This window comes from Somniosus microcephalus, chromosome 10, assembly GCF_052327205.1.
Source record: "Somniosus microcephalus isolate GS21.2 chromosome 10, FLI_Smic_1.0, whole genome shotgun sequence".
Taxonomy (NCBI): Eukaryota; Metazoa; Chordata; class Chondrichthyes; order Squaliformes; family Somniosidae; genus Somniosus; species Somniosus microcephalus.
In genome coordinates this window covers 198,795,341-198,822,167 of record NC_140996.1, presented here as the reverse complement: position 1 = coordinate 198,822,167, position 26,827 = coordinate 198,795,341, and the positions used below count along the sequence as shown (strand labels likewise).

At 44.7% G+C, this 26,827-nt stretch overlaps 1 protein-coding gene across 1 annotated transcript in view; it reads right to left on the bottom strand.

Moving 5' to 3' along the window:
- nek3 (NIMA related kinase 3) overlaps nt 1-17,230 on the bottom strand; it is a 46,071-nt gene extending 28,841 nt beyond the window's left edge. The window contains exons 1-5 of the mRNA XM_085999434.1: nt 17,142-17,230; nt 10,993-11,123; nt 9,876-9,969; nt 2,328-2,425; nt 106-189 (exon numbers count right to left, since the gene is read on the bottom strand). Of these exons, the coding sequence (XP_085855560.1) occupies nt 106-189; nt 2,328-2,425; nt 9,876-9,969; nt 10,993-11,109 (393 nt within the window). The 5' untranslated portion in view covers nt 11,110-11,123; nt 17,142-17,230. The remainder of the gene's footprint in view (nt 1-105; nt 190-2,327; nt 2,426-9,875; nt 9,970-10,992; nt 11,124-17,141) is intronic.
- Nucleotides 17,231-26,827: the final 9,597 nt, after the last annotated feature.

The window sequence follows — 26,827 nt, the reverse complement described above, 5'->3', positions numbered from 1 at the left end:
TCTGTGTCCCATTAGATTAGCCAGAAATCAATCAGCTATTATGCTATTATTATTTAATAAAGTCTAACATTCTCTGTTCAGTTTATTTAAAAAAGGAATACTTGCTTTGGATTTGATATCTCTGTGCAGAACTCGTTTGTCATGTATGTGCTTCATTCCGAGACAGATTTGTACAAATAGGTTCAGCACCTGTTAAAAAACATTAAACAAATCATTCCACTGTTGTACATTTAACAGTGCAGTTAGGCTATAGCGTCATGAAAAATGTGCTATACATTCTGTGAAAGTTACTATTTTAGAAGTCATTTTTTTTTTTAGCTGTTTATAATTTATCCTATCCATCATAAAACTGTACTGACTGTTCAGGTTAATTTTACTGTCCATTTACTCCAATTGAAGCATTTTTTTTTCTATGTAAAAGAGTGAAAACAGAGAGCTAAATATTTTTATGCCACATATATCTGAACTGTGATGGACAAAATGCACACAATGTTCATTTAGTGACTCTCTCATGGTGTGCTGGTGAACAGTTGGATGATGCACTGTTTTATAAGCACAGGAATATTATACCATACAATGCACAATGTAATCTAACATTTGGTTACTAAGGTGAAGCTTTGTCCTCTTTAAGGTAATTGTTGTTAAATAGTGAGAGAGTGGACGGTTCTTTTGCTCTTCAGGCTGCACCTTGGCTTTCTTTCTCTTTTATTTAAAAAAGTGTGAGTGGTTAAAACACCGTGTCAATTGTGGTACTTTCAATTGTTGCGAGATTTTGAACACAGCCTGATGCAGAAAGTTACAGTATAACGCTTGAAGTGTGATAGACATACTGGGCCAGAAATTCGGGTCCCCACGGGTGAGTACGCGCTGTGTACTCACCCATAAGGCCAACGCAAGTGCCGGTTTTGTGTATGTACTGCGCATGCACTGGAAATCGAAACTTCCGTTCCCTTGAAGGAAGGGGTTCGGAGGTCAAACGCGTGCGCCGGAGAGGCAGCGCGTAGACCTGGAACTTCCAATTTTTTTTTTTTTTTTTTTTTTTTTTTTTTTTAAATACAGGTTTCTCTGTGCAGGTAAGTCCCTAGCAACTGTGCGTGGAAAAAGCAGGCGCAAGGCCTGCTTTTAACAAGGTAAGAGGTTAATTAAGTAAAATTTAAACATTTTTTCCACAGATTTATCATTTTAAAATACTTTAAAGAAAGGTAAGTTTATTATTAGCCCCGTTAAAAACTTTAATTTTTTCCCCCAAAAATTTAAATTTTTGTTTAAAATAGTTAATTTATGTAATTTATAGTTATTTTTAAAATGTGATTAAAAAAAAAAAAATTGAAGTTTTACTTAGGTTTTGGGGCCGATCTCTATTCATAGATTTGACAGGTCTCCTGTCAAATCTATGAATGGAGATTCCCTGCTCCGATTGGCTCCCCATGGCCCACATGATTCCAGGGGACGCTGCGAACTAACTGCGCCCCTGGGATACACGAGCACTGCACACCGGCAGCTGGAGGGGGCCCAGGATCGGAATCCCACGCGGGCCCACAGCACAACGGCCGGCGCGCTATGTAAATACAGGTCGGGGGCTTGTGCCCGCGGGAAACCTCCGACCCGAATTTCTGGCCCACTGTTTTTTTATTATATTACTTATGGATCTCTTGTGATGTTACTTATGCAAGTTGGATGATGTGCTGTTCTCAGGAGGACAGGAGTGCTATATCACATAATGCACAGTGTATAAGGTGTATGTCCCCTTAAGGTCACAAAATCTAATCGTTAATTAAGTAAATAGAAATTTCAGGTTATGCAGAGCTCAATTGTTCAGCCAAGAAACTTTGCAGATTGGAATGTGCTTATCGGTTTCAGGCTAGAGGTTAGAAGCACCCAGCACTTTAAAATTGTTTTGCATTTGTAAAAAAAAATTACAATAGCTGGTCAATGACATATATAATATAGATATAGTGGCTGATGTTCCTAGTATCAATGCCCAGGGATGCAGATTTGAGGTGCAATGGTTGGGGAGAAAGGGGTGGAGGCCCATGATGCCAGGTCTCGGACACCTTTACACAACCCTAGATCCTGGGGTTGCACCTGAAGCCAGAATACAGCCGACACCCACAGAAGCTGCAGCCGAGACACGGACATTTAAATGAGGAGGGGGTGTTCTCCCCGCCCTCCAGACTCGGTTTCCTGTGGTTTCATCTAAAGGGCACCCATTACCAGACAGCCCACAAGGATAGCTGGAATTAGACACAAAACAATTCACACCGGTGAATTCTGCTCGCCTGAGATCGGGGTTGTTACATTACAGCTTTTAACAAGAGAATGTATACCGTTTCTTCTGGAAATAATGTTTCCTTTCGCTGCAGAAGTTTTTGCGTCAGATCGCCACCATCACAATATTCCATCACTATATAGAGATGCCCATCAGCTGCATATAGAAAAAAAATACCATAACATTAAATGTGTATATGATGGATAGGACAGTGGAATCCTAAATGAAATAGTATCTGAAGCAACAATTTACAATTACGGGATTTTATTTGGTACAAATTTAGCAGTATTTCAGCAAAAATTACAAAATACATAGAAATGACAGCACAGAAACAGGCCATTCGGCCCAACAGGTCTATGCCAGTGTTTATGTTCCACACGAGCCACCTCCCACCCTACTTCATCTAACCTTATCAACATATCCTTCTATTCCTTTCTACCTCATGTACTTATCTAGCTTCCCCTTAAATGCATCTATGCTATTCGCCTCAACCACTCCATGTGGTAGCGAATTCCATATTCTCACCACTCTCTGAGTAAAGAAGTCTCTCATGAATTCTTTATTGGATTTATCAGTGACTATCTTATATTTATTGTCTCTAGTTATTATGGACTTCCAAACAAGTGGAAACATCTTCTCCACGTCTACCCTATCAAACCCTTTCATAATTTTAAAGGCCTGTCAGGTCACCTCTCAGTCTTCTCTTTACTGGAGAAATGAGTCCCAGCTGTTTCAGTCTTTCCTGATCATTGTACCCTCTCAGTTCAGGTATCATGTATATAAATACAGATGATCACTGCTTCAAAAGAATCATTATTGGAACCTATTCACCGCAACACGACTCAGGCAAGGGTCTTCACAGCATGAGAGAAATGGAAAACCAAATACAGAATTGTGAAAGTAAAGAGATTAACAAAAGATACCAACAAAAAAGGAAACGTAAAGAGAAACAGTCCTCCAGTTGACGCAGAGCAATATAGCACAAATATATTTAGGAAAAAGGAAACTCTCTGGAAATAGCACTCACTTACTCAGAGCGCCCTTTTGTTTTACTTTTATAATGCACATTACTATAATTACAAAATGTGTTCAAGTCAGCATTCAAAAATAAAATAAGCCATCTCAACCACCTTTCAAAACATTAATACTTTAAGATTTTAAATTATTGTAATTTATTTTCTTTTTTTCCTCCGTTTTATTCGCATCCTTCATTATATTTGACATGAGCGATAAATGTTCCATCATTGGGATAATTCATGCCAGAATGGTTTCAGACAACTGCAATTGGAATTGTACTATTTGCAACTAATTGTCCTGTCAGCTCAATAGCGTGGCTTCAGGTGCAGATTTTTTAAAATTTGTTCCTGGGATGTGGGCGTCGCTGGCAAGGCCAGCATTTATTGCCCGTTCCTAATTGCCTTTGAGAAGGTGGTGGTGAACTGCCTTCTTGAACCACTGCAGTCCGTGTGGTGAAGGTACTCCCACAGTGCTGTTGGGGAGGGTGTTCCAGGATTTTGACCCAGCGATGATGAAGGATCTGCGATATATTTCCAAGTCAGGATGGTGTGTGACCTGGTGGGAACTTGCAGGTGGTGGTGTTCCCATGTGCCTGCTGCCCTTGTCCTTCTAGGTGGTAGAGGTTGCAGGATTAGAAGGTGCTGTCGAAGATGCCTTGGCGAGTTGCTGCAGTGCATCTTGTAGATGGTACACACTGCAGCCACGGTGCACCGGTGGTGGAGGGAGTGAATGTTTAAGGTGGTGGATGGGGTGCCAATCAAGCTGGCTGCTTTTGTCTTGGATGGTATCAAGCTTCTTGAGTATTGTTGGAGCTGCACTCATTCAGGCAAGTGGAGAGTATTCCAGCACACTCCTGACTTGTGCCTTGTAGATGGTGGAAAGGCTTTGGGGAGTCAGGAGGTGAGACACTCGCCACAGAATTCCCAGCCTCTGACCTGCTCTTGTGGCCACAGTATTTATGTGGCTGGTCCAGTTAAGTTTCTGGTCAATGGTGATCCCCAGGATGTTGATGGTGGGGGATTCGGTGATGGTAATGCCATTGAATGTCAAGGGGCGGTGGTTAGACTCTCGCTTGTTGGAGATAGTCATTGCCTGGCACTTGTGTGGTGTGAATGTTACCTGCCATTTATCAGCCCAAGCCTGAACATCGTCCAGGTCTTGCTGCAGGCGGGCATGGAGTGCTTCATTATCTGAGGAGTTGTGAATGGCGCTGAACACTGTGCAGTCATCAGTGAACATCTCAACTTCTGACCTTACTGAAGTAAGATATTAAAAATTGGATAACAGGGCAAGACAAACCAGAATTCACTTGCAACATCAATATACAAGGTGGAGGGAATGGGTTAATTCATACTCTAAGTTGAACAATAGAGATCTGTAAAAATTGTATAAACCCAGTTAAGTTTTAAACAGGATTAAGGGTCAAATGCTGAGAGATTAAAACTGTCAAAACAACTCCTGGAAAGATTGAGAGAGATGTGTATGTTCGGCCAAGTGAATCGACACCTATACACTTAAGAGTCTATTAATCGTAATTCACAACAGGGTTCCATTCTTCAAAAGATACTTGTAGTGTATGTATCTTTAAGAGAGAACTACTTTTACAGCTCCTGTATACTGTAGTACCGGCAGTGACCACACCTGTATATAAGCCTTGAGCATGCCTCTGTACCCCCAGTCTTGAGACTACCCTACTCCAGTAAACACCTGTTGATTGTTAAGTTACAGCATCCGTGTAGTTATTGAAAAACATCATACTCTCAGAATCACAGATCTAACAATACTGAGGTTGACTAAAGTGTTTTTGCTCTGCAGAATTGACCCCCAAAGGGAGACAGAATGTCTGCGGGTTGCCCGCTTTGAAAAGAACTGCTATCGTAAGAAAACATTTAAAAAGACCGAACCATCTGACCACGGCAAATGGATGATTGTAAAGTAATAAAGATGAGGCCCAGGGTCACAAGAAAGTGACGGGACCAACTGATAATGAAATGTGAGATTTGTAAGCGACTGGAAAGATGGAATGTCACGGTTTTATAATTACAATTTAGCTATAACTCTGTATATGCTAATAAGCTTATCCCCGCCTCTAGGGCAGGCCTTAATTTTTGTATAACTGTGTGGACTTTGAGAGGCTTGTTAGAGTTGGGTTCAGACGTGATCTGAAGGCTCTCCTCAGGCCTGAGTAAACCGTTTTTTACTTCAATTAGTGGTCTGTCTTTCTTTCAACAAGCCAGTGACGTCGACTTTGTATATCACTTAGTCCGCACTTTGGGGGCTTACATCACTTATGATGGAGGGAAGGTCATTGATGAAGCAGCTGAAGATCATTGGGCCTAGGACACTACCCTGAGGAACTCCTGCAACGATGTCCTGGGGCTGTGATGATTGACCTTCAATCACCACAACCATCTTCCTTTGTGCTAGGTATGACTCCAGCCAGTGGAGAGATTTCCCCTGCAGATTGGGCAAATGTAGCATACGAGCATACAACTCGTGAAACTCGGCAGTTAAACAGAGGCGGGGATTGCTGCATCCAGGAGGTAAGTGGCTTTATACCTACTTCCTGGATCCAGGGTCCCTACCTAACCCACCCCCCGCGATCAGAGACCTCCCCCCCCCCCCCCCCCGCCCCGACGATGCCTCCGATCACATTCCCAGGACTCCCCCCGCCCAGGCCTTCCTCCCACCACCCCCCCCCCAAAAGATGATGAGGCCGGCCATGATCCTCTCTCCCCCCCTGTCGGATCCCAGGCCCCCCCCCCCCCCCCAATGATGATGAGGAGGCTGGCTACAATCCTCTCTTCCCCCTTGCCGATCCATGACCAACCCCACCCGCCCCGCAATCCCTGGCCGACCCTCCCTCCCAATCCCCGACTCCTGGCTGGCTACGGGCAGGAATTCGAGGCCTCGCATTCCAATCAGGCCCTGTGTTAAAGTCGGCAGTGCCTGCAGGAAACCCGGCCTCCTGGGCGTCCCGCCCCCAACCTGCCTCCTTGAGAAAATTCCGGCCATGGTATCTGTAGGTGGCCTGGCAGCTATGGCACAACTCTGCACCAACGTCTTTTCTGAAGCAGACCCTGAGAAGATGGTTCCCCATGGTAATTACTGGAAGGTGTGCCAGGGCCTGCACAAATAGTCAGTGAAATTTTACCAGGGGCAGCCAATCAGGCATCACTGCCTCTGGATCACCATGGCATGCCTCCTTTCAAGCAATGCCACTGAAAGCAAGACATACACGGGTTCTGCTCACTGGAAACTGCATCAGGACACTAAGGGGGCGATTTTGCCAGCCCTGGGGAGGCGCGACTGCCAGGAAAATGGCAGAATCTGGGGGCGGGTGCCCAACCCGCCTCCATGCCATCTTCCCTGGAGGGGTTAGCCGTCCCGTGCCGGGTCCCGTCTCCTTGGAGGCGGGAAGGGATTAAAGCATATTATTAACAGGCAGAAAATAGGGTTATCCCCTTTTCGCCCTCACAAGTGCGGGCTTCCCGAAGGCTCCGAAACCTGCCAGGTCAGCAAGGCGAGTAGGGGGTCTGCATGGGTCAAGGGGGGTGCAAAAGTGTGCTGTGAAGGTAAGTGATGGGTGCAAGAGTGTAGAGGTGAGTATCTGAGTTAAGTGCAAAGTGTTAGTAAAAGTGTTTCCCCCTGCAGGCTTCAGTCAGTGTGTATGCGGAGAGTCTCGGACCTCCACGATAGAGATGACAGATGGCCGTTGCATTCTCCAATGCGGCAACCATCTCATTTCTGCAAAAGAAAGACGTTTTACGAGGTCTTGATTTCAAGACCTCATCAAACTGCAGAGAATGTCACTGTTTGACAGCTTCACAGAGCTGTCAAACGATGATAATTCATCTGTCAAAGATTTTTGACAGATGAAACGTCATACGTTGACGTTCTCTGCAACCGGCTTTCCCTTAATTGGCCTGCTGAGCCCACTGGGCGGGCTTAACAAGGTCAATCAAGGGAAAATAGTGTGGGTTGGCCAGAAGTTGTTGGGAGGCGGGACTGAAACCTGACAAGTGGGAGTCCCGCCTCCAAAAGCTCCCCATTGACAAAATCACCCACAAAGTGTGCATATTTCCGATGGCGCTGGACTTCTGCCTTTCTTCTGCCCCTGCCCCTGAATAGCAGTTGGTTAAGATAGGATGATCCAGGCTAATAACTGTGTTACTGTTGTAAGATACATACTGATCCATGTGTTAGATGTTTATTCCTGTTGGTTCAAAGGGCTAAGGCAGTGAGTACCTGCGTCACACATAAGGTACGTGGTAGGTTCAATCCTGTTCTGTGCTGAGTTTGCTGATCTCAGCCAGAGTAGCATTAGTACTGCTGTAACCAGCCTCAGTGCTCCAGGTTAGAAAGGGGAAAATTGACAGGATTCTCATCGTTATTCAGTTATCCTTATTAAAATTTGGGGGTGAGAACAGGATTGGATCTGTTTATGATGGCCGCTTGGCCAAACAGCATACAGTTGCTGTCTAGGCTCACACATAAAGAATGGCCATTAAAGCGAAGTATTAGAGTACAACCAGCACCTTAAAACTACCTCAGCAAGAAGTCCTCGTCTGCATACTATAAAAAGGACATAGAGCTGCTGGAGAAGGTGCAAAACAGATTTACTGGCATGATACCAGAACAGAAAGGTTATAGCTATCAGGAAAGATTGAACAGGCTGGGAAAAAGAAAGAGAAAAGAGAAGACTGAGGGGTGACCTGATAGAGGTCTTTAAGATTATGGAAGGGTGAGACCAAAACTAGCGTCCATAAATGCAAGATAGTCACTAATAAATCCAATAGGGAAGTCAGGAGAAACTTCTTTACCCAGAGAGTGGTTAGAATGTGGAACTTGCTACCACAAGGGAGTGGTTGAGGCGAAGAGCAGAGATACATTTAAGGGGGAGCTAGATAAACATATGACAGAGAAAGGAATAGTAGGATATAAGAACATAAGAAATAGGAGCAGGAGTAGGCCAATTGGCCCCTCGAGCCTGCTCTGCCATTCAGTATCATGGCTGATCTGATCTTGGCCTCAACTCCACTTCCCTGCCCGCTCCCCATAACCCTTGACTCCCTTATCGTTCAAAAATCTGTCTATCTCCACCTTAAATATATTCAATGACCCAACCTCCACAGCTCTCTGGGGTAGAGAATTCCACAGATTCACGACCTTCTGAGAGAAGAAATTCCTCCTCATCTCCATTTTAAATGGGCGGCCCCTTATTCTGAAACTATACCCCCTAGTTCTAGATTCCCCCATGAGGGGAAACATCCTCTCTGCATCTACCTTGTCGAGCCCCCTCAGCATTTTATATGTTTCAATAAGATCACCTCTCATTCTTCTAAACTCCAATGAGTATAGGCCCAACCTGCTCAACCTTTCTTCATAAGATAACCCCTTCATCTCAGGAATCAACCTAGTGAACCTTCTCTGAACTGTCTCCAATGCAAGTATATCCCTCCTAAAATAAGGAGACCAAAACTGTATGCAGTACTCCAGGTGTGGTCTCACCAATACCCTGTACAGTTGTAGCAGGACTTTCCTACTTTTATACTCCATCCCCCTTGCAATAAAGGCCAACATTCCATTTGAACATAAGAACATAAGAAATAGGAGCAGGAGTAGGCCAATCGGCCCCTCGAGCCTGCTCCGCCATTCAATAAGATCATGGCTGATCTGATCCTAACCGCCAATCCACTATCACAGAACCATCTCCTGAATCTAACAGAATTAGACACACGAAATAGGAGCAGGATCAGGCTACACGGCCCCTGGGCCCGCTCCGCTACCCACAGGGCCATGACCGATCCGAACCTAGACTCATGTCCAAATTCCTGCCCGCTCCCCGTAACCCTTAATTCCCTTTACTTCTAGGAAACTGTCTATTTCTGTTTTAAATTTATGTAATGATGTAGCTTCTACAGCTTTTTGGGGGCAGCATATTCCATGGAGCTACCACCCTCTGAGTAAAGTAGTTCCTCCTCATCTCAGTTTTGAAAGAGCAGCCCCTTATTCTAAGACTATGCCCCCTCGTTCTAGTTTCACCCATCATCGGGAACATCTTCCCCGCATCCACCCGATCCAACCCCTTCACAATCTTATATGTTTCAATAAGATCGCCTCTCATTCTTCTGAACTCCAATGAGTAGAGTCCCAATCTACTCAACCTCTCCTCATATGTCCATCCCCTCATCCCCGGGATTAACCGAGTGAACCTTCTTTGTACTGACTCGAGAGCAAGTATGTCCTTTCTTAAGTATGGACACCAAAACTGTACGCAGTATTCCAGGTGCAGTCTCACCAATACCTTGCCTGCCTAATTACTTGCTGTGCCTGCATGCTAACTTTTATATGTTGATAGGGTTAGGTGAAGAAGGGTGGAAGGAGGCTCATGTAGAGCATAAACACCGACATGGACCTGTTGGGCCAAATGGCCTGTTTCTGTGCTGTAAATACTATTTAACTATGTAAGTCAATTCCTTCGGAAGATGGCGAGAAGCAGCAGGAACACTAGAATGTAGACAGAGGAGAACGTTGGCCAAAAAAGGAACAGGAAAAGATAAATCAATTAATTTCACGATTTACTCACCTTCAAATGAGTCTGTAAATGCAACAATGTTGGGGTGCTTCATTTTGGCAAGCAGTATAGCTTCCCTCCTTGATCTTTGTAGTCCAGCGGGGTTCTAAACAAATAAGATAAAAAGGAGATGGCAAACTTTTCTTGCTTTGAACACAATATCCAAGGTCACTAACAACTCTGATCTTTGGAAAAATATATGGATTGATAAAGCTTTATAACAGATAGTTTTGTCTTTGGTACAACTACATCATAAGCCACACTGATATGCACCATGTAGTTATATCATATGCCATAACCAGTGGGTGTGTATCCTCTACCTAATGTGACTCATTGCTAGTACAGTATTTTTGCCTCTGACTACTGAGCTGGAAGGTCATGAGTTCAAACCCCAATGCAAGGTTTGAGCACATAATCTGGGCTTCTGCATCATCAGCGTTACCGTTTTTCAGATGAGACATTAAACCGAGTCATGGCTGCCTGTTCAGGTGGACATAAAAGATCCCATGGCACTTTTCAAAGATGATCAATGGACTTCTCTCCAATGTTCTGGCCAACATTTTTTCCTCAACCTACACCATCTCATTGCTGTATGAAACTTGGTTGCCATATATTCCTACGTAACAACAATAGCTAAACTTAAAAAAGTAACTCATTGGCTATTAGCACTTTGGGATGTCCGAAGATGCAAAAGGTAAATGGAACTTGCTATGTGGAGGCCAGATTGTTCTCCACAGAAGACTAGCAGTAAGGGGAACTCATTGGGAGAGTCAACACGCGGTGTTCTTGTGGTTCAACCTAGAACAGCATGGACATAGGAAATTATCTACCCACTCTTAACTGGTGCACAACACAGGGAGAAAATATAATAAATACTTTTTAAAACCCCTACAGGCAAAGCAAGGGTGATGACTGCCATCTCTAAAAATGTTCAGTGCCACAAACGACCCATGCAGTTTCAAGTCCCATTCCATTTAGTTCTCAATCCAAGCAGTGTTGAGTGGGAACTTTGAGTAGAGTCAATGGTATCCCTCCCTTGAGATGAATGAAGGGGATAAAAATATAAAGAGGGAACTTAAACAAATATCCCAATGAAATAAAGTTAAAAACATGCTCACATCACATTTACCTTTGAAAGATGAATTTCCTTCATCACATATTGCTGATTGTCATTGTGGGCTTGTACCAAAAGAGCTCTGCCAAATGAACCTTCCCCAATTACCTTTAATACTGTGTAAGTGTCCATCAGGAATCATTTGCCTGGAAAACAATTGCATTTTTGTGTTAATCAGTGTAACATTTTGCACTGCTTTACTACAACCTTTAGAAGTCATTCCAATATGTTAGACTATGTTAAAAAGCATTGCATGTGTGAGGAAAAATAAGTGCCAAACATTTGTCTTGCAGTGGAATTCCAGTAAATTGGCCAAAATGGATCTAACTATTTTTCCCCTCTCTCTGGCTTTGAATTAAATATTTATAATATTTTAATAGCGAGTAGAGCCAGCATGAACTCTTGATTTTTTGACATCCTGTTCTTTTGCTGCAGCAGGCAGTTTGAAACCAGTGGGTTTTTTAATGTAGCAAAACACCCAATGAGTACTAAGCAAACAAGCAGCAGAAGTTATTATTGCTTTTAGAACTTGTCTGATTTTGATTTATGCCTTGCTGCACATAAATAAATCGCTTTTGTCCAGTGAATCTAGTGATAAGGGGGTTGTGATGTGTTGGCCATGAGGCCTTGTTACATAAACCCACTCCTGTACGAACACTCAGTCCTGTGGATTTTACACTGGCATACACCCTGTCATTCTGTGACCAGAGAATGGCAGGATGGGGGAGGCTTTGATCTCCCTAATTACAAGTAACAAATGATACGTGCTTGTATTTTTTTTTGCCTGCATTATCACATTTATAATGTCTAGAATAGTGAACTAGTACTTGAAGAAAACTAGAGAGTCAATCTGAACACCAATGATAAATTTATTACTTACCAGCATGTAAGTGAATACACTGACACCGATTTACTCACTGTTTTTGTATGGCAGTCAGAGTTCAGAGGCTTTGAATTATTGGTGCAAGCAATCTGATTTTTTATTTTGAGTGACAGTATTTATAATGTGTACATGGCATAATCTGGGATTTATGTATTTCCTCTGCTTTGTTCCCTTTAGTTTACACAAAGCTTTAAACTTAATTTTGGCAGAAGAGTTTTGAAGTTACACAAATCCATCATGAGCCAAATTTAACAGAAGACAACTGCCTTAAGAATATTTAATATGTTGAGCTAGAAAAACATTGTAAACCCCACTATAGATTTAAGCACATAATCTAGGTTGACATTTCAGTGCAGTGCCAAGGGGGTACTGCTGTTGGAGGAAATTTTAAAATGGCACCGTAGTGCCTGCTGAAATACTTGACATTCATTGACATTTTGCAGACACTGGCATAACAGCCAGCTGACTTGATCTGCTTACACCAAACGTGTGATGTCACTTGTACAGAACAGTAATACAATTAAGTTGTTTGCTAACGGTATAATAATATAATCAACTTGTTTTTGACAGAATGTGATTAAGGGTTGCTAAGGTATCGGATTGGCCAAAGTTAAAGGATGCTAAAGTACCAGATTGGCCAAGGAATTAATGTAATATGGTATCTTTCCTGTTTTTAAATTGTATAAAAGCAGCGCGGCTGGTATTGTAAAGCTGAGAAGCTGGCGATTGCACCAAGGGGGTGTATAGCACTTCTCCCAGAGCGCTCTGTAAATAAAAGTGTACTCGCACATTCCAGCAAAGTCCGCAGTAGTCTGAGTTTATTGCTCTATAAGTCGAAGTTGGGTATACGTCGACCCTGTATATCACTGGGTCCGTTCAGGCTCCAATTCGGCGGTAACACTGCACTGCAGGAAGTGCTGTCTTTTGCATGAAATGGTAGCAAAGCCCTGTCTGCCTGCTCTGGTGAGTGTAAAAGATCTGATAGCACTGTGCACAGAAGCAGAGAATGTTCTCCTGGTGTCTTGGCCAACCATCCTCCCTCAACCAATGTCACCAAAAGCAGATTATCTGGGTCATTTACTCAGATGTGGGACCTTGTAATGCAAAATGGGCTGCCACATTTGCCAATATAACAACAATTACTGAACTTCAAAACAAAAGTACTTGGTTATAAACCACTTTGGGACATCTTGGAGACACTGTATAAATGCAAATCCTTTGTTTACAAGAACAGATAGAATTAATTTGCATTTTTCCATTCCCAGTCACAAGCATGAGAACGTACAGGCCTGGAATTTGCGGTCGCTGTTATTACCCCTTTGAAACTGACCACAACCTCAGGATGTAGCGCATGCGCATCTAAATGCGGAAATCCTGAAGTTTCGGTCAATCACTCACTGCTCCGACACTAGCTGTGGTGTGCCTCCCCCATCGCCGGCAATCAGTGTAATCAGTGAAACTGATGAAAACTTGGGACTTTTCCGTGGTAATATCACTGTTAAATACACCATTAAAAGTTAGGCCTTCCTGGGGCGTTAACAGCGTATTGACTGCTGAACAAAAGTTATGGCCCTGAAAAACTCATTTTAATTTTGTGGAGTGTCAAATTTCTCCATAATCATGAAAATTATTTTTTTTTTTAAGTTTCTTAAAAATTGTCTGTTTTTTTTTAAAGTTTGATCATATTTATGTCAGGTTTACCTTTTCCCCATGCGAGAGCCCCAATCTTTGTTATGTTCTCTGTAATATTTTTTTAAAAGTCTGAATAAAAGCAACTTCTTCACTTCCTGGTTTCCTGTTTGTGAGAATTCTGCATTGCTTAGACAGCTTGTTGTCGTCACAGCAGCTCGCACTAGGGATTACCCACTATTCTACACTGCTCTGACTTACGCATCGAAAAAGGCAAACTTCTCGCCACAAAGGTTGCGAGATCACTGTGGGCAGCTTTCTTCGGGGCTAGCAGCAAATGCCTTTGCTTCACCGCTGACCATAAATTCCGGGCCAAAGTCTAGCAGGAGAAAGGGTCATTGAACCCATTAACCCTGCTCCATCTAGAGTTGATATATTATGGATGTCCTTCTCCCCTACCCCCCTCTTTAGTGAGCACAGCTTTTCTTCCCTTGGGGAAAAAAAATGAAGTTGTGTTGATACCTGTGTAACCCGGAATCCCTTGCAAATCAATCTTGTTCTGAAAATTTAGTACAGTACTACTATACTAACAGCAACAATCTCTGTTGACTTATGATATTTTGGGCTTTATTAAAGTTTTAATACAGGAAGCAGCCATGTGCATATATTAAAATCCAGCTATCTATAGTGGAAAGTAGGCGTACCCTTTAAGGCCGCTGTTCCTCAATCAGGGCAAGTTGTACATTTTAAATCTTGGACTCTTTATTTAAAGCAGTGCTGGAATTAGGGCGGGGGGGGGTGTTGGGAGTGGTTATCGCTTAGATTCTATAGCACAGTCAAGACCATCTACGGCCCAAGCACCAAAGGTAATACCCCACTGCGGGCCAAGAACGGAGAGTTACTCATCAAGGACAGAGAGGCTGTCAGTGCCCGCTGGAAGGAGCACTTCAAAGATCTCCTTCACCGAGACTCTGTCTTCGAAGCGAATGTCCTCAACTCCATCCCGTAGCATGCTACCCGCCACCACCTCAGCACAACCCCAGCTCAGCATGAGGTTGAAAAGGCCATCCGACAACTGAAGAACAACAAGGCCTCAGGAGCAGATGGAATCCACACCGAGGCGCTAAAACATGGCGGAGAAGCACTACTGGCGTGAATACACGAACTAATTTCTCTTATTTGGAATGAGGAGAGTATGCCAGGGGATCTCAGAAACGTCGTAATCGTGACCATCTTCAAGAAAGGTGACAAGTCCGATTGCGGTAATTACAGAGGAGTCTCCCTGCTGTCTGCCACAGGGAAAGTCATCGCAAGAATCCTCCTCAATCGCCTTCTCCCAGTGGCTGAAGAGCTCCTCCCAGAGGCGCAATGCGGATTCTGCCCACTAAGGGGCACAATGGACATGATCTTCACCGCGCATCAACTACAAGAGAAATGCAGGGGACAGCACCAACCGCTGTACATGGCCTTCTTTGACCTCACAAAGGCCTTCGACACCATCAACTATGTGAGATTATGGAGTGTCCTCCTCAAATTCGGCTGCCCTCAAAAGTTTGTCACCATCCTCCGCAAGCTTCACGACGACATGCAAGCCATGATCCTGACCAACGGATCCACCACATACCCAATTCACGTACGGATCGGGGTCAAGCACGGCTGTGTCATTGCACCAATGCTCTTCTCGCTCTTCCTGGCTGCAATGCTCCATCTCACCCTCAGTGGAGTGGAGCTAATCTACAGAACAAACGGGAAACTGTTCAACCTCTGTCACCTCCAGTCCAGATCCAAAGTCGTCCCATCCGCTGTCATCAAATTACAGTATGCAGACAACGCTTGCATCTGCGCACACTCTAAGGTGAACTCCAAACCATCGTCAACACCTTCACCGAAGCGTACGAGAGCATGGGCCTTACACTAAACATCCGTAAGACAAAGGTCCTCTACCAAACTGCCCCCGCCACACAGTACTGCTACCCGATTATCAAAATCCATGACAAGGCTTGGACAACGTGGACCACTTTCCATACCTCGGGAGCCTACTGTCAACAAGGGTAGACGTCGATGATGAAGTCCAACACCGCCTTCAGTGTGCGCCAGTGCAGCCTTCCGTCGTCTGAGGGAGTATTTGAAGACCAGGACCTCAAACCCAGCACCAATCTCATGGTCTACAGAGCAGCAGTGATACCCGCCCTCCTGTATGCTTCAGAGACATGGACCATGTACAACAGGCACCTCAAAACACTGGAGAGGTACCACCAATGCTGCCTCCGCAAAATCCTGCAAATTCATTGGCAGGATAGGCGCACCAACGTCAGTGTTCTTGCTCAGGCCAACATCCTCAGCATCGAAGCTTTGACCACGCTCGATCAGCTCCGATAGACGGGCCACATCGTCCGCATGCCCAATACATGACTCCCAAAATAAGCGCTCTACTCGGAGCTCCGACACAGCATGGGAGCCCCAGGTGGGCAGAGGAAACGCTTCAAAGACACCCTCAAAACCTCCTTGAAAAAGTGCAACATCCCCACTGACACCTGGGAATCCCTGGCCCAAGACCGCAAAAAGTGGAGGAGAAGCATCCGGGGAGGCACCGAACACCGAGTCTCTTCGCCGGGAGCAAGTGGAAGCCAAGCACAAACAACGGAAAGAGTGCACGTTAACCCAAGCACCCCACCCACCCACCCCTTCAACCACCGTCTGCCCCACCTGTGACAGAGACTGTAGGTCCAGCAGTGGACTCATCAGTCACCGGAGAACTCATTTTTAGTGTGGAAGCACGTCATCCTCGGTTCCGAGGAACTGCCTAAGAATAATAATAATACAGGAAGCAGCCGTGTGCATATATTAAAATCCAGCTATCTATGGTGGAAAAGTAGGCGTACCCTTCAAGGCCGCTGTTCCCCAGGGCGAGTTGTACATTTTAAACCTTGGACTCTTTATTTAAAGCAGTGCTAGAATTAGGGCGGGGTGGTTATCGCTTAGATAAAGCAGCATTTTAACCCCTTCGGGACTTGTCATTACAATTTGCAAAACCAGGGCAGCAGCAAGGTACAGAATGTTGAGATTTGTCACGGTGATCGCACTACCATCAGTCTCTAGTCCCGGTTAGAATGAATCACTCGATAGCAAACAAAGGCAATACTTTGTTACCGCTCAGTAGTGATGGTTGACAGTGGGTGACTAGCATAGCATTATACCCAGTATTCAGGTTTTACATTGTAATCCACTCAGTCTTCAATAGTGGAAGATATACAGTAGGATAATTATTTTTGTTAAGGAGACGATATAAACTACTATTTTGATAAATTAGTGATGAAAAGATGAATGATAACAATGGTAATCACGTCGGACAAGCTCTCCGAAATAACCACCGCTGGAATTAACAAGATGGAAATCGGCCAATGTTAAAAACTAGTCTTTTGGATCCCCCCCCTCCATTTGTTTCCAGCTTATCCGGGGTGGAAACATATCTCGGGAGGAGTTGCGGGGTGTCGGGAATTCCTGGTTATAGTCCTGCCGACAGTCTGACACAATGGAACAAAGCGCCTCAATTCAAAACCCGGCTCCTAATCTCAATGCTACTCCGGTTCAAGAGTAAGTACATTAAACTATCCAGTCAGTTAAATATATATAAAATTCAAACCACTCTTACTCCACTCGTAAGCCACATCCCAAGTTTTACATGATCCGGAAATAACACGCAACCGAGGGCACTGCGGGCGTTACCATTATCACATGTTAGGGGGGGGTTGTGTGTTTGTTCACTGACACAATGGCCCAGATCTTCCCGTCAAACTAACGGTGAGGCTAATGGCACTCCCCTGTTATTTATGCGCAAATGGTACAGCAACTTCAGGCGAGGGACAGATGCACTGCAAAACTCAAATATCCAGAAGTTGCTGTCTGAGTTGCGCTGCTGCACCGTTTTGTGAAAACGGCATCTCGCTGTCTGGCTCACCATTGAAAGGCGTGAAGTTGATGTATTTACGCGGTAGAGACGAACGAAACTCGCCATAGAAAGTTAAACATAGAAACATAGAAGATAGGAGTAGGCCATTCGGCCCTTCGAGCCTGCTCCGCCATTCAACGAGATCATGGCTGATCATCCAAACCCTAGCACTCGGTCCCTACACCGACAGCCATCCCACCCAAGCCCTATCCCCGTAACCCCACGTATTTAATCCCCCCTAACACTAAGGGCCAATTTTTTATCATGGCCAATCAACCTAACCCGCACATCTTTGGACTGTGGGAGGAAACCGGAGCACCCGAAGGAAACCCACGCAAACACGGGGAGAATGTGCAAACTCCAAACAGACAGTCACCCGAGGCCAGATTTGAACCCGGGTCCCTGGCGCTGTGAGGCAACAGTGCTAACCACTATGCCACCGTGCTTAATTCCAGTCTAAGTATTTTTTTAACAATGTGTTAAGTGTTAATTACTGCCAACTGAAAATTATCTGCTACAAGTGTGAAGTCTCATTCCTTCAGGTTTTAAATGTTGGAGATTTTAAAAATGTAAAATTTAAATTTAAAACCTTTCCTTTCGGTCTCTATCCCTCCCTTTATTTCTCTTTCTGTACCTGATTTAACATTGAATTCATCCACTCTAATTTACGTTTCCTTCTCAGTCCTTGTGTTTATTTCACCATCCTTCAATCTGGTTGGTTAATAAGATAGTTACTTGCCTTGTCCACTCAGGTCCCAGATGCTCGGTTCCACTCACTGCAACATCATTAGCTCGCATTTTCAGCATCTTGCCACACCAAAAATTTTAAAACCTAAAGGTCCAAGGGCAAGTCTAACTATCAGCAGACGGTGTTACAGGCCCTGCTACAGCAACATTTGGCCCATTATGGGAGTGAGGACACAAATAACCTCCCAGAGATGTCGGGGAACATAGGGTCTAATGAGAACATCGGCTCGTTAAGAAAAAAGCATTTCACTGACTGGATTTCACTTGTTGTATTTGGTTATGTGACAAATAAAATTGAAACTGAAATTGAGGGAGGAACTGAATGAAATCAGTATTTGTAGGGAAATGGTGTTAAGGAAATTGATGGGATTGAAGGCCGATAAATCCCCAGGGCCTGATAATCTACATGCTAGGGTATTTAAGGAAGTGGCCCTAGAAATAGTAGATGCATTGCTGGTCATCTTCCAAAATTCTATAGACTCTGGAACAGTTCCCATGGATTGGAGGGTAGCTAATGTTACCCCACTATTCAAAAAAGGTGGTAGAGAGAAAACAGGTAATTATAGACTGGTAAGCCTGACATCGGTAGTGGGGAAAATGCTAGAGTCCATTATAAAAGATGTAATAGCAGAGCACTTGGAAAACAGTGACAGGATCGGACAAAGTCAACATGGATTTACAAAAGGTAAATCGTGCTTGACTAATCTACTGGAATTTTTTGAGGATGTAACTGGTAAAATAGATAAGGGAGAACCAGTGGATGTGGTGTATTTGGATTTTCAGAAGGCTTTCGATAAGGTCCCGCATAAGAGATTAGCATGTAAAGTTAAGGCACATGGGATTGGGGGCAAGGTATTGACTTGGATAGAGAACTGGTTGGCAGACAGAAAGCAAAGAGTTGGAATAAACGTGTCTTTTTCCGAGTGGCAGGCAGTGACTAGTGGGGTACTGCAGGGATCGGTCCTAGGACCCCAGCTATTCACAATATATATTAATGATCTATACGAGGGAACTAGATGTAATATCTCCAAGTTTGCAGACGATACAAAGCTGGGTGGGCGTGTGTGCTATGAGGAGGATGCTGAGAAACTCCAGTATGATTTGGACAGGTTGGGTGATTGGGCAGAAGCATGGCAGATGCAATATAGCGTGGATAAATGCAAGGTTATCCACTTTGGTGTCAAAAACAGGAAGGTAGATTATTATTTGAATGGCAATAGATTGGGAGAAGGGGAAGTGCAACGAGAGCTGGGTGTCCTTGTGCACCAGTCGCTGAAGGTAAGCATGCAGGTGCAGCAGGTGGTTAAGAAGGCAAATGATATGTTGGCCTTCATAGCGAGAGGGTTCGAGTACAGGAACAAGGATGTCTTGCTGCAGTTGTACAGGGCCTTGGTGAGACCACACCTTGAGAATTGTGTGCAGTTTTGGTCACCTTATCTGAGGAAGGATGTTCTTGCCATGGAGGGAGTGCAGCGAAGATTCACCAGGCTGATACCTGGGATGGCAGGAATGACGTATGAGGAGAGATTGGGTCGATTGGGCTTATACACGCTGGAGTTTAGAAGAACGAGAGGGGATCTCATTGAAACTTATAAAATTCTAACAGGACTAGACAGACTAGATGCAGGAAGGATGTTCCCGATGGCGGGGGGTGTCCAGAACCAGGGGTCACAGTCTAAAGATAAGGGGTAAGCCATTTAGGACAGAGATGAGGAGGAATTTCTTCACCCAGAGAGTGGTGAACCTGTGGAATTCTCTACCACAAAAGGCAGTTGAGGCCAATTCATTAAATATATTCAAGAAGGAGTTAGATATATTTCTTAAGGCTAAAGGGATCAAGGGATATGGAGAGAAGGCAGGGACAGGGTATTGAATTTGGATGATCAGCCATGATCTCATTGAATGGCAGAGCAGGCTCGAGGGGCCGAATGGCAAACTCCTGCTCCTATTTTTTCTATGAGTATAAAGCTTTAGTCTGTTTTCCTGTATCTTTGATTTTAATATAACTGTGGGTTATTTTTTAACCTCGAGCCAGCTCTCCTACAATAGAAACTTGTGATGTCACAGCTACCTCCACCATCGCCACACTTTTTCCACACAATTACATTCTAGAAACTGAATTAGAATCATCCAACTCTAATTTTGTAACATCTATACTGAATTAAGATTTTAGAGCAGTTCTTTCTACACATTATTTGAAACTATTCACAGAATCACAGAAACCCCACAGTGCAGATAGAGGCCATTTCGGCCCATCGAGCCTGCACCGACACATATCCCACCTGATCCCCGTAACCCCTACACCAACACATATCCCACCCTATCCCTGTAACCCCATGTATTTAATCCCCCTAACACTAAGGGTCAATTTATCATTGCCAATCAACCTAACCCGCACATCTTTGGACTGTGGGAGGAAACCGGAGCACCCGGAGAAAACCCACGCAAACACGGGGAGAATGTGCAAACTCCACACAGACAGTCGCCCGAGGCCGGATTCGAACCCGGTTCTCTGGCGCTGTGAGGCAACGGTGCTAACCACTATGCCACCGTGCTGCCCGTACAAGACATTTAATTTGTAGCTTTTTTTTAATACTTTATGGGAATTGTGTTGTGTACACATGTTCAGGAGCCATTGTCTTAATGGAAGAGTTTGTAAACAAATTAAAAGATTTTCCAAAGTCATAGTATGAACATACAACACATTACTGCATCATTTCATATTGCAGTTTGGCAAATTCTTTTTCTTAAAGACGTTATCCATTATAAAGAACACCTTTCAAATGTCAGATTAATGCAACAGAATGGAGGCAGCGGACCCGAGAGGGAGCGAGAGCAGAGCCTGAGGATATCAAGAGTGCGGTAGAGCGAGGCTCGAGAGCGGAGGCAATGGACCGGACAACAAAAACAAGGAGTGACGTCACAGGAAAACAGGGAAGTGATTGGTCGGTCAGTATTTCTCTCTTTATCTTAGGCATTGGTTTAAATTAAGAGCCAGGATTAAAAACTACACGTTCAAAAAGAGGGAGCTGATTGGTGAGTATCTGGTAAGTGTTTTTCCTTGGCTTTCTTAAAGTTTTAAGTTTATCGCAGCTAGGTTAGTAAATAAGTCTGTTAATTAGAGGTATGGCAGCGCAGCTCACACCCGTGGAATGCACATCCTGTGCCATGTGGGCAGTCCTGGACACCTCCCGTGGTCTGGACGACCACATGTGCGGGAAGTGTCGCCAGCTACAGCAGCTCGAGCACCAGGTTACGGAGCTTGAGCGGCGGCTGCAGTCACTGCTGTGCATCCGCGAGGCCGAGAGCTACGTGGATAGCATGTTTCGGGAGGTGGTCACCCCGCAGCTTAAGAATGTGCAGGCAGAGAGGGAATGGGTGACCGTCAGACAGAAGAGGAGGACCAGGCAGGTAGTGCAGGAGTCCCCTGAGCCCATCTTGCTCACCAAACAGTATTCGGTGCTGAGTACTGGTGAGGGCGATGGTTCCTCTAGGGAGTGCAGCCAGAGCCAAGTCCACAGCATCATGGAAGGCTCAGCTGCACAGGCAGGGGGGGAAGAGGAGAGGGAGAGCAATAGTGGTAGGAGATTCAATAGTTAGGGGAGCAGACAGGCGTTCCTGTGGCCGCAGACGTGACTCCAGAATGGTATGTTGCCTCCCTGGTTCCAGGGTCAAGGATGTCACTGAACGGCTGCAGGGCATTCTGAGAGGGGGGGGGGGGGGGGAGAGGAGGGGAGGCAGAGGTGAGGGTGAATAGCCAGAGGTCACGGTCCATATCGGTACCAATGACATAGGTAGGAAGAGGGATGAGGTCCTGCAGGCAGAGTTTAGGGAGCTAGGAAAGTGGTTAAAAAGCAGGACCGCAAAAAGGTAGTAATCTCTGGATTACTACCAGTGCCACGTGCTAGTGAGTACAGAAATAGGAAGATAGAGCAGATAAATGTGTGGCTGGAGAGATGGTGTAGGAGGGAGGGCTTTAGATTCCTGAGGAATTGGAACTGTTTCTGGGGGAAGTGGGACCTCTACAAGCCAGACGGTTTGCACCTCAACGGGAATGGGACCAATATCCTCGCGGGAGGGTTTGCTAGTGCTGTTGGGGAGGGTTTAAACTAGCTTGGCAGGGGGATGGGAATTAAGTATAGAGTCAATAGGGAGGGAAGAAAAACTGGAATTGGAAAACAAAAACGTAGAAAGTAAATTGGAAAGACAGAGAAATCAAGGGCTAGATAGTAGTCAACAAGGAGGTTTGCCTGTACTAAATGGTATATACTTCAATGCAAGGAGTATAGCGAACAAGGCAGATGAGCTGAGGGCACAGGTAGATACTTGGGATTATGATATTATAGCTATTACAGAGACGTGGCTGAAAGAGGGGCAGGTATGGCAGCTCAACATTCCTGGTTACAGGATTTTCAGACGGGATAGGGAGGGGGGGGTCGCAGTATTGATTAAAGAAACTATTACAGTTGTGAGGAGGGATGATATGTTGGAGGGATCATCAAACGAGGCCATATGGGTCAAATTAAAAAACAGAAAAGGGGCGATCACACTGCTGGGAGTGTACTACAGACCCCCAAACAGTGAGAGGGAGATAGAAGAACAAATATGTAGAATATGTAGATAAATTAAGAAGTGCAAAAACTATAGGGCAGTAATAATAGGGGATTTCAACTACCCTAATATTAACTGGGATAAAATTAGTGTGAAAGAATTCTGAAGGACAGGATAAATCTTCATTTAGAAAAACAGATTAATCAAGGATAATCAGCATGGATTTGTTAAGGGAAGGTCGTGTCTGACAAATTTGATTGAATTTTTTGAGGAGGTAACAAGGAGGGCAGATGAGGGTAGTGCGTTTGATGTAGTGTATATGAACTTTAGCAAGGCTTTTGATAAGGTTCCACATGGCAGTGCAAAATTATGAGATTAGATAGAAGTGAGAATGTGGATTATCCGAGTCATAACGGCACAGAAGGAGGCCATTCGGCCCATTGAGTCTGTGCCGGCTCTCCCTAGAGCAATCCAGTCAATCCCATTCCCCCGCACTATCCCCGTAGCCCTGCAAGTTTATTTCCCTCAAGTGCCTATCCAGTCTCCCCTTGAAAACATTGAGTGTCTCCACTTCCACCACTTCCGTCGGCAGCGAGTTCCAGGTCCTCACTACTCGCTGCATAAAAAAGTTTTTCCTCACGTCCCTCCTGTATCTCTTGCTCAAAACCTTAAATCTGTAACCTTTAGTCCTTGTACCATCAACTAGTGGGAACAGCCTTTCCCCGTCTAGCCTATCCAAACCCGTCATAATCTTGTACACCTCTATCAAATCACCCCTCAACCTCCTTTGCTCTAATGAAAACAAATTCAACTTCTCCAACCTGTCCTTGTAGCTAAGATCCCCCATCCCCGGGACCATTCCGGTAAATCTCCTCTGCACCCTCTGAAGTGCCTTCACATCCTTCCTAAAGTGTGGTGACCAGAACTGGATGCAATACTCCAGTTGTGGCCTAACCAGCACTTGATAAAGGTTCAGCATAACTTCTCTACTTTTGTACTCGGTACCTCTATTTATGAAGCCCAAGATCCCATATGATTTGCTAACTACTCTCTCAATATGTCCCGCCACCTTCAGGGACCTATGCACATTAACTCCCAGGTCCCTCTGTCCCTGCACACTCTTTAAAACTGTGCCATTAAGTGTATATTGCCTCTCCCTGTTCCTTCTGCCAGAATGCATCACCTCACATTTCTCTGTATTAAATTCCATCTGCCCATTCTGCTAGCCTTTCTATGTCGTGCTGCAGTCGATTGGTATCATCACTGTTTGCCACGCCTCCAAGTTTGGTGTCATCAGCAAATTTAGAAATTCTACTTTGTATTTCAATATCCAGGTTATATATATATATATATATATATCAAAAAATGCAGTGGCCCCAGCACTGACCCTTGGGGAACACCACTGTCTACCATCCTCCAGTCTGAAAAAACAGCCACTTACCACAACTCGCTGTTTTCTGTCCTTGAGCCAATTCCTTATCCAAGCTGCCACTGACCCACCTATTCCATGAGCATCAATTTTATTAACCAGCCTTCTATATGGTACTTTGTCAAACGCCTTCCTAAAATCCATATACACAACATCCATTGCATTCCCTTCGTCAATCCTCTGTTACTTCATCAAAAAATTCAATTAGATTAGTCAAACACGATCTGCCTTTTACAAATCCATGTTGGTTCTCCTTAATTAGCTTAAACCTCTCCAAGTGCCTGTTAATTTTTTCCTTGATTATGGTTTCTAAAACTTTACCCACCACTGATGTTAAACTGACCGGCCTGTAGTTACTAGGATTGTCCTTGCACCCTTTCTTGAAAAATGGTGTCACATTTGCCACTTTCCAATCCTCAGGCACCTCACCCGCATCGAGGGAAGATTGGAAGATTATGGCAAGCCCTTCTGCTATCTCCTCCCCCAATTCCCTTATCAACCTGGCAGCACGGTGGCATAGTGGTTAGCACTGTTGCCTCACAGCGCCAAGGACCCGGGTTCGAAGCTGGCCTCGGGTGACTGTGTGTGGAGTTTGCACATTCTCCCTGTGTTTGCGTGGGTTTCCTCCGGGTGCTCCGGTTTCCTCCCACAGTCCAAAGATGTGCGGGTTAGGTTGATTGGCTATGATAAATTGACCCTTAGTGTTAGGGGGATTAAATACGTGGGGTTACGGGGATAGGGTGGGATATGTGTTGGTGTAGGGGTTACGGGGATCGGGTGGGATATGTGTTGGTGCAGGCTCGATGGGCCGAAATGGCCTCTATCTGCACTGTGGGGTTTCTGTGTCTGTGAACCTGGGATGCAAGCCATCTGGACTAGGCGACTTATCCACTCCAAGCATACCCAGCCTTTCTAGTACATCCTGTCTATCAATTATCACCCCTTCCATTGCTTCTACTTAAGCCAATTCCTTATCCAAGCTCAATTGGTAAATGCTAGTGGTGAACAGCAGGAAAGACAGCTAGGGGTTTTGATGGACAGATCATTAAAACTATTCATTTAGAATTTACAGGCAGTAAAGAAAGCAAATAAAATGTCATTGTCAGGGTTGGGGAGCCACGGGGCCGTGTAAGTACGGGGCCGTGCTCGCCGGGCATGGTAGGTTCTGGACCCAAGTGCAGAAACCAGGCTAAAGGCAGGTATACAATCTTAAGGAACAGTACTTTATTCATTACTTAACTAGATTCACACATAACTAGATTCATACAAGAAAACACAACAGCATACGTAAGAACTCGAGACAGAAACACCAGATCATACATAGAACTCGAGACAAGAACAATATACATAGAACTCGAGACAAGTTACAAAACGACTAGTCAAGAATAGGAACTCAGGACAGCTTCCATGAGGCATCATACTTGTCCATACTGAGCTGGGATAAGCTTACCACAAGCGCAACCAGCTTGCCGAGACGTGACTCGAGACAAGCTATCACGAGGGGCTGCCGCAGGGGTAACAGGCTTCTCAAGAGCTCAAGACAAGCGCCAGCATGGCAACACGCCAGTCCAGACCTTATCAAGACTAAGAACAACAAAAACACAAAGTTAGTTACATCTTAAATACAGAACTCGAGAGAACCATGGCACCCAGCTAGTTAAAGCCAGGAGCCACAGAGTGCCGGCTAGTCCCCCCGGTTACCCGGTTAGGACTGAGCAAGGAGTGAAACAACCATAGAACTTATATACCAAGAAAACCAGGTGCAACCCATGAACAGCTAACAGGCCGTTAAGCATTAACACAGGAAGCTAGGAACAATTAACAAAAGGCTGGAAAACAAACAAGTGAAGGTGCCATCTAGAGGTTACAGAAGGAACTGACTGGCACCCTCAGTCATGAGGTATAGCTAAGGATGTTTTATATGTCTAAGGAGATGATGTTGAAATTGCCTCTAGTGAGGATGCATCAGGAATACGGTGTTCACGTTTGGTTTCCATTTAACAAGAAGGATTAGAATCATTAGAGTGACCTATGAGACTGATTCCTGAACTTAGAGGGGTGGCCGATGACAAAATAATGCCTGCCTGGGATGAGCAAAAAGACACTTGATAAGATTTTCAGAGTTATGGAGAATGAGAGTTCAGGAAAGTTTTGGTCAGTGCAGCATTCAAGAACTAGGGACACAGTTTAAAGTTAAGGGTGTTAAAAGAAAATAGGAAATGTAAGCAACTTTTCTTTTTAAGAAAAAAGGGCAATAGATTTACGGAACGGAAAGCCATGGCAGGCTTTAAAAAGGGATTGGATGAATTGCTATTAAAAATGGGATACTAGGCAATTAGTTCCAGAATCATAGTAAGGAAACTGATGGGTGGTTTGGTGGTATTCTTCTTCACAAAACATTGCTACAGGTAGACTATCCTTTATCCACACTTCCAAAAACCGAAAACCTCTAAAAACGGAGTTTTTTCGTTGAGCGTAAGTCGTGCGCACGACATGACCAGAGTGGTGCCAAACATGACAGGAGTGGTCTGGGAGCTCTGCCTTTCCCTGTGAGCAGGGCAGAGAGTCACAGAGTTCCCTCCTGGGTAGTGTGAAGGAGGTACCGGGAGAGTGAACCCAACAATACAGCGGCCCGTCCGATAGCTGCAGCAACCCATCCGAT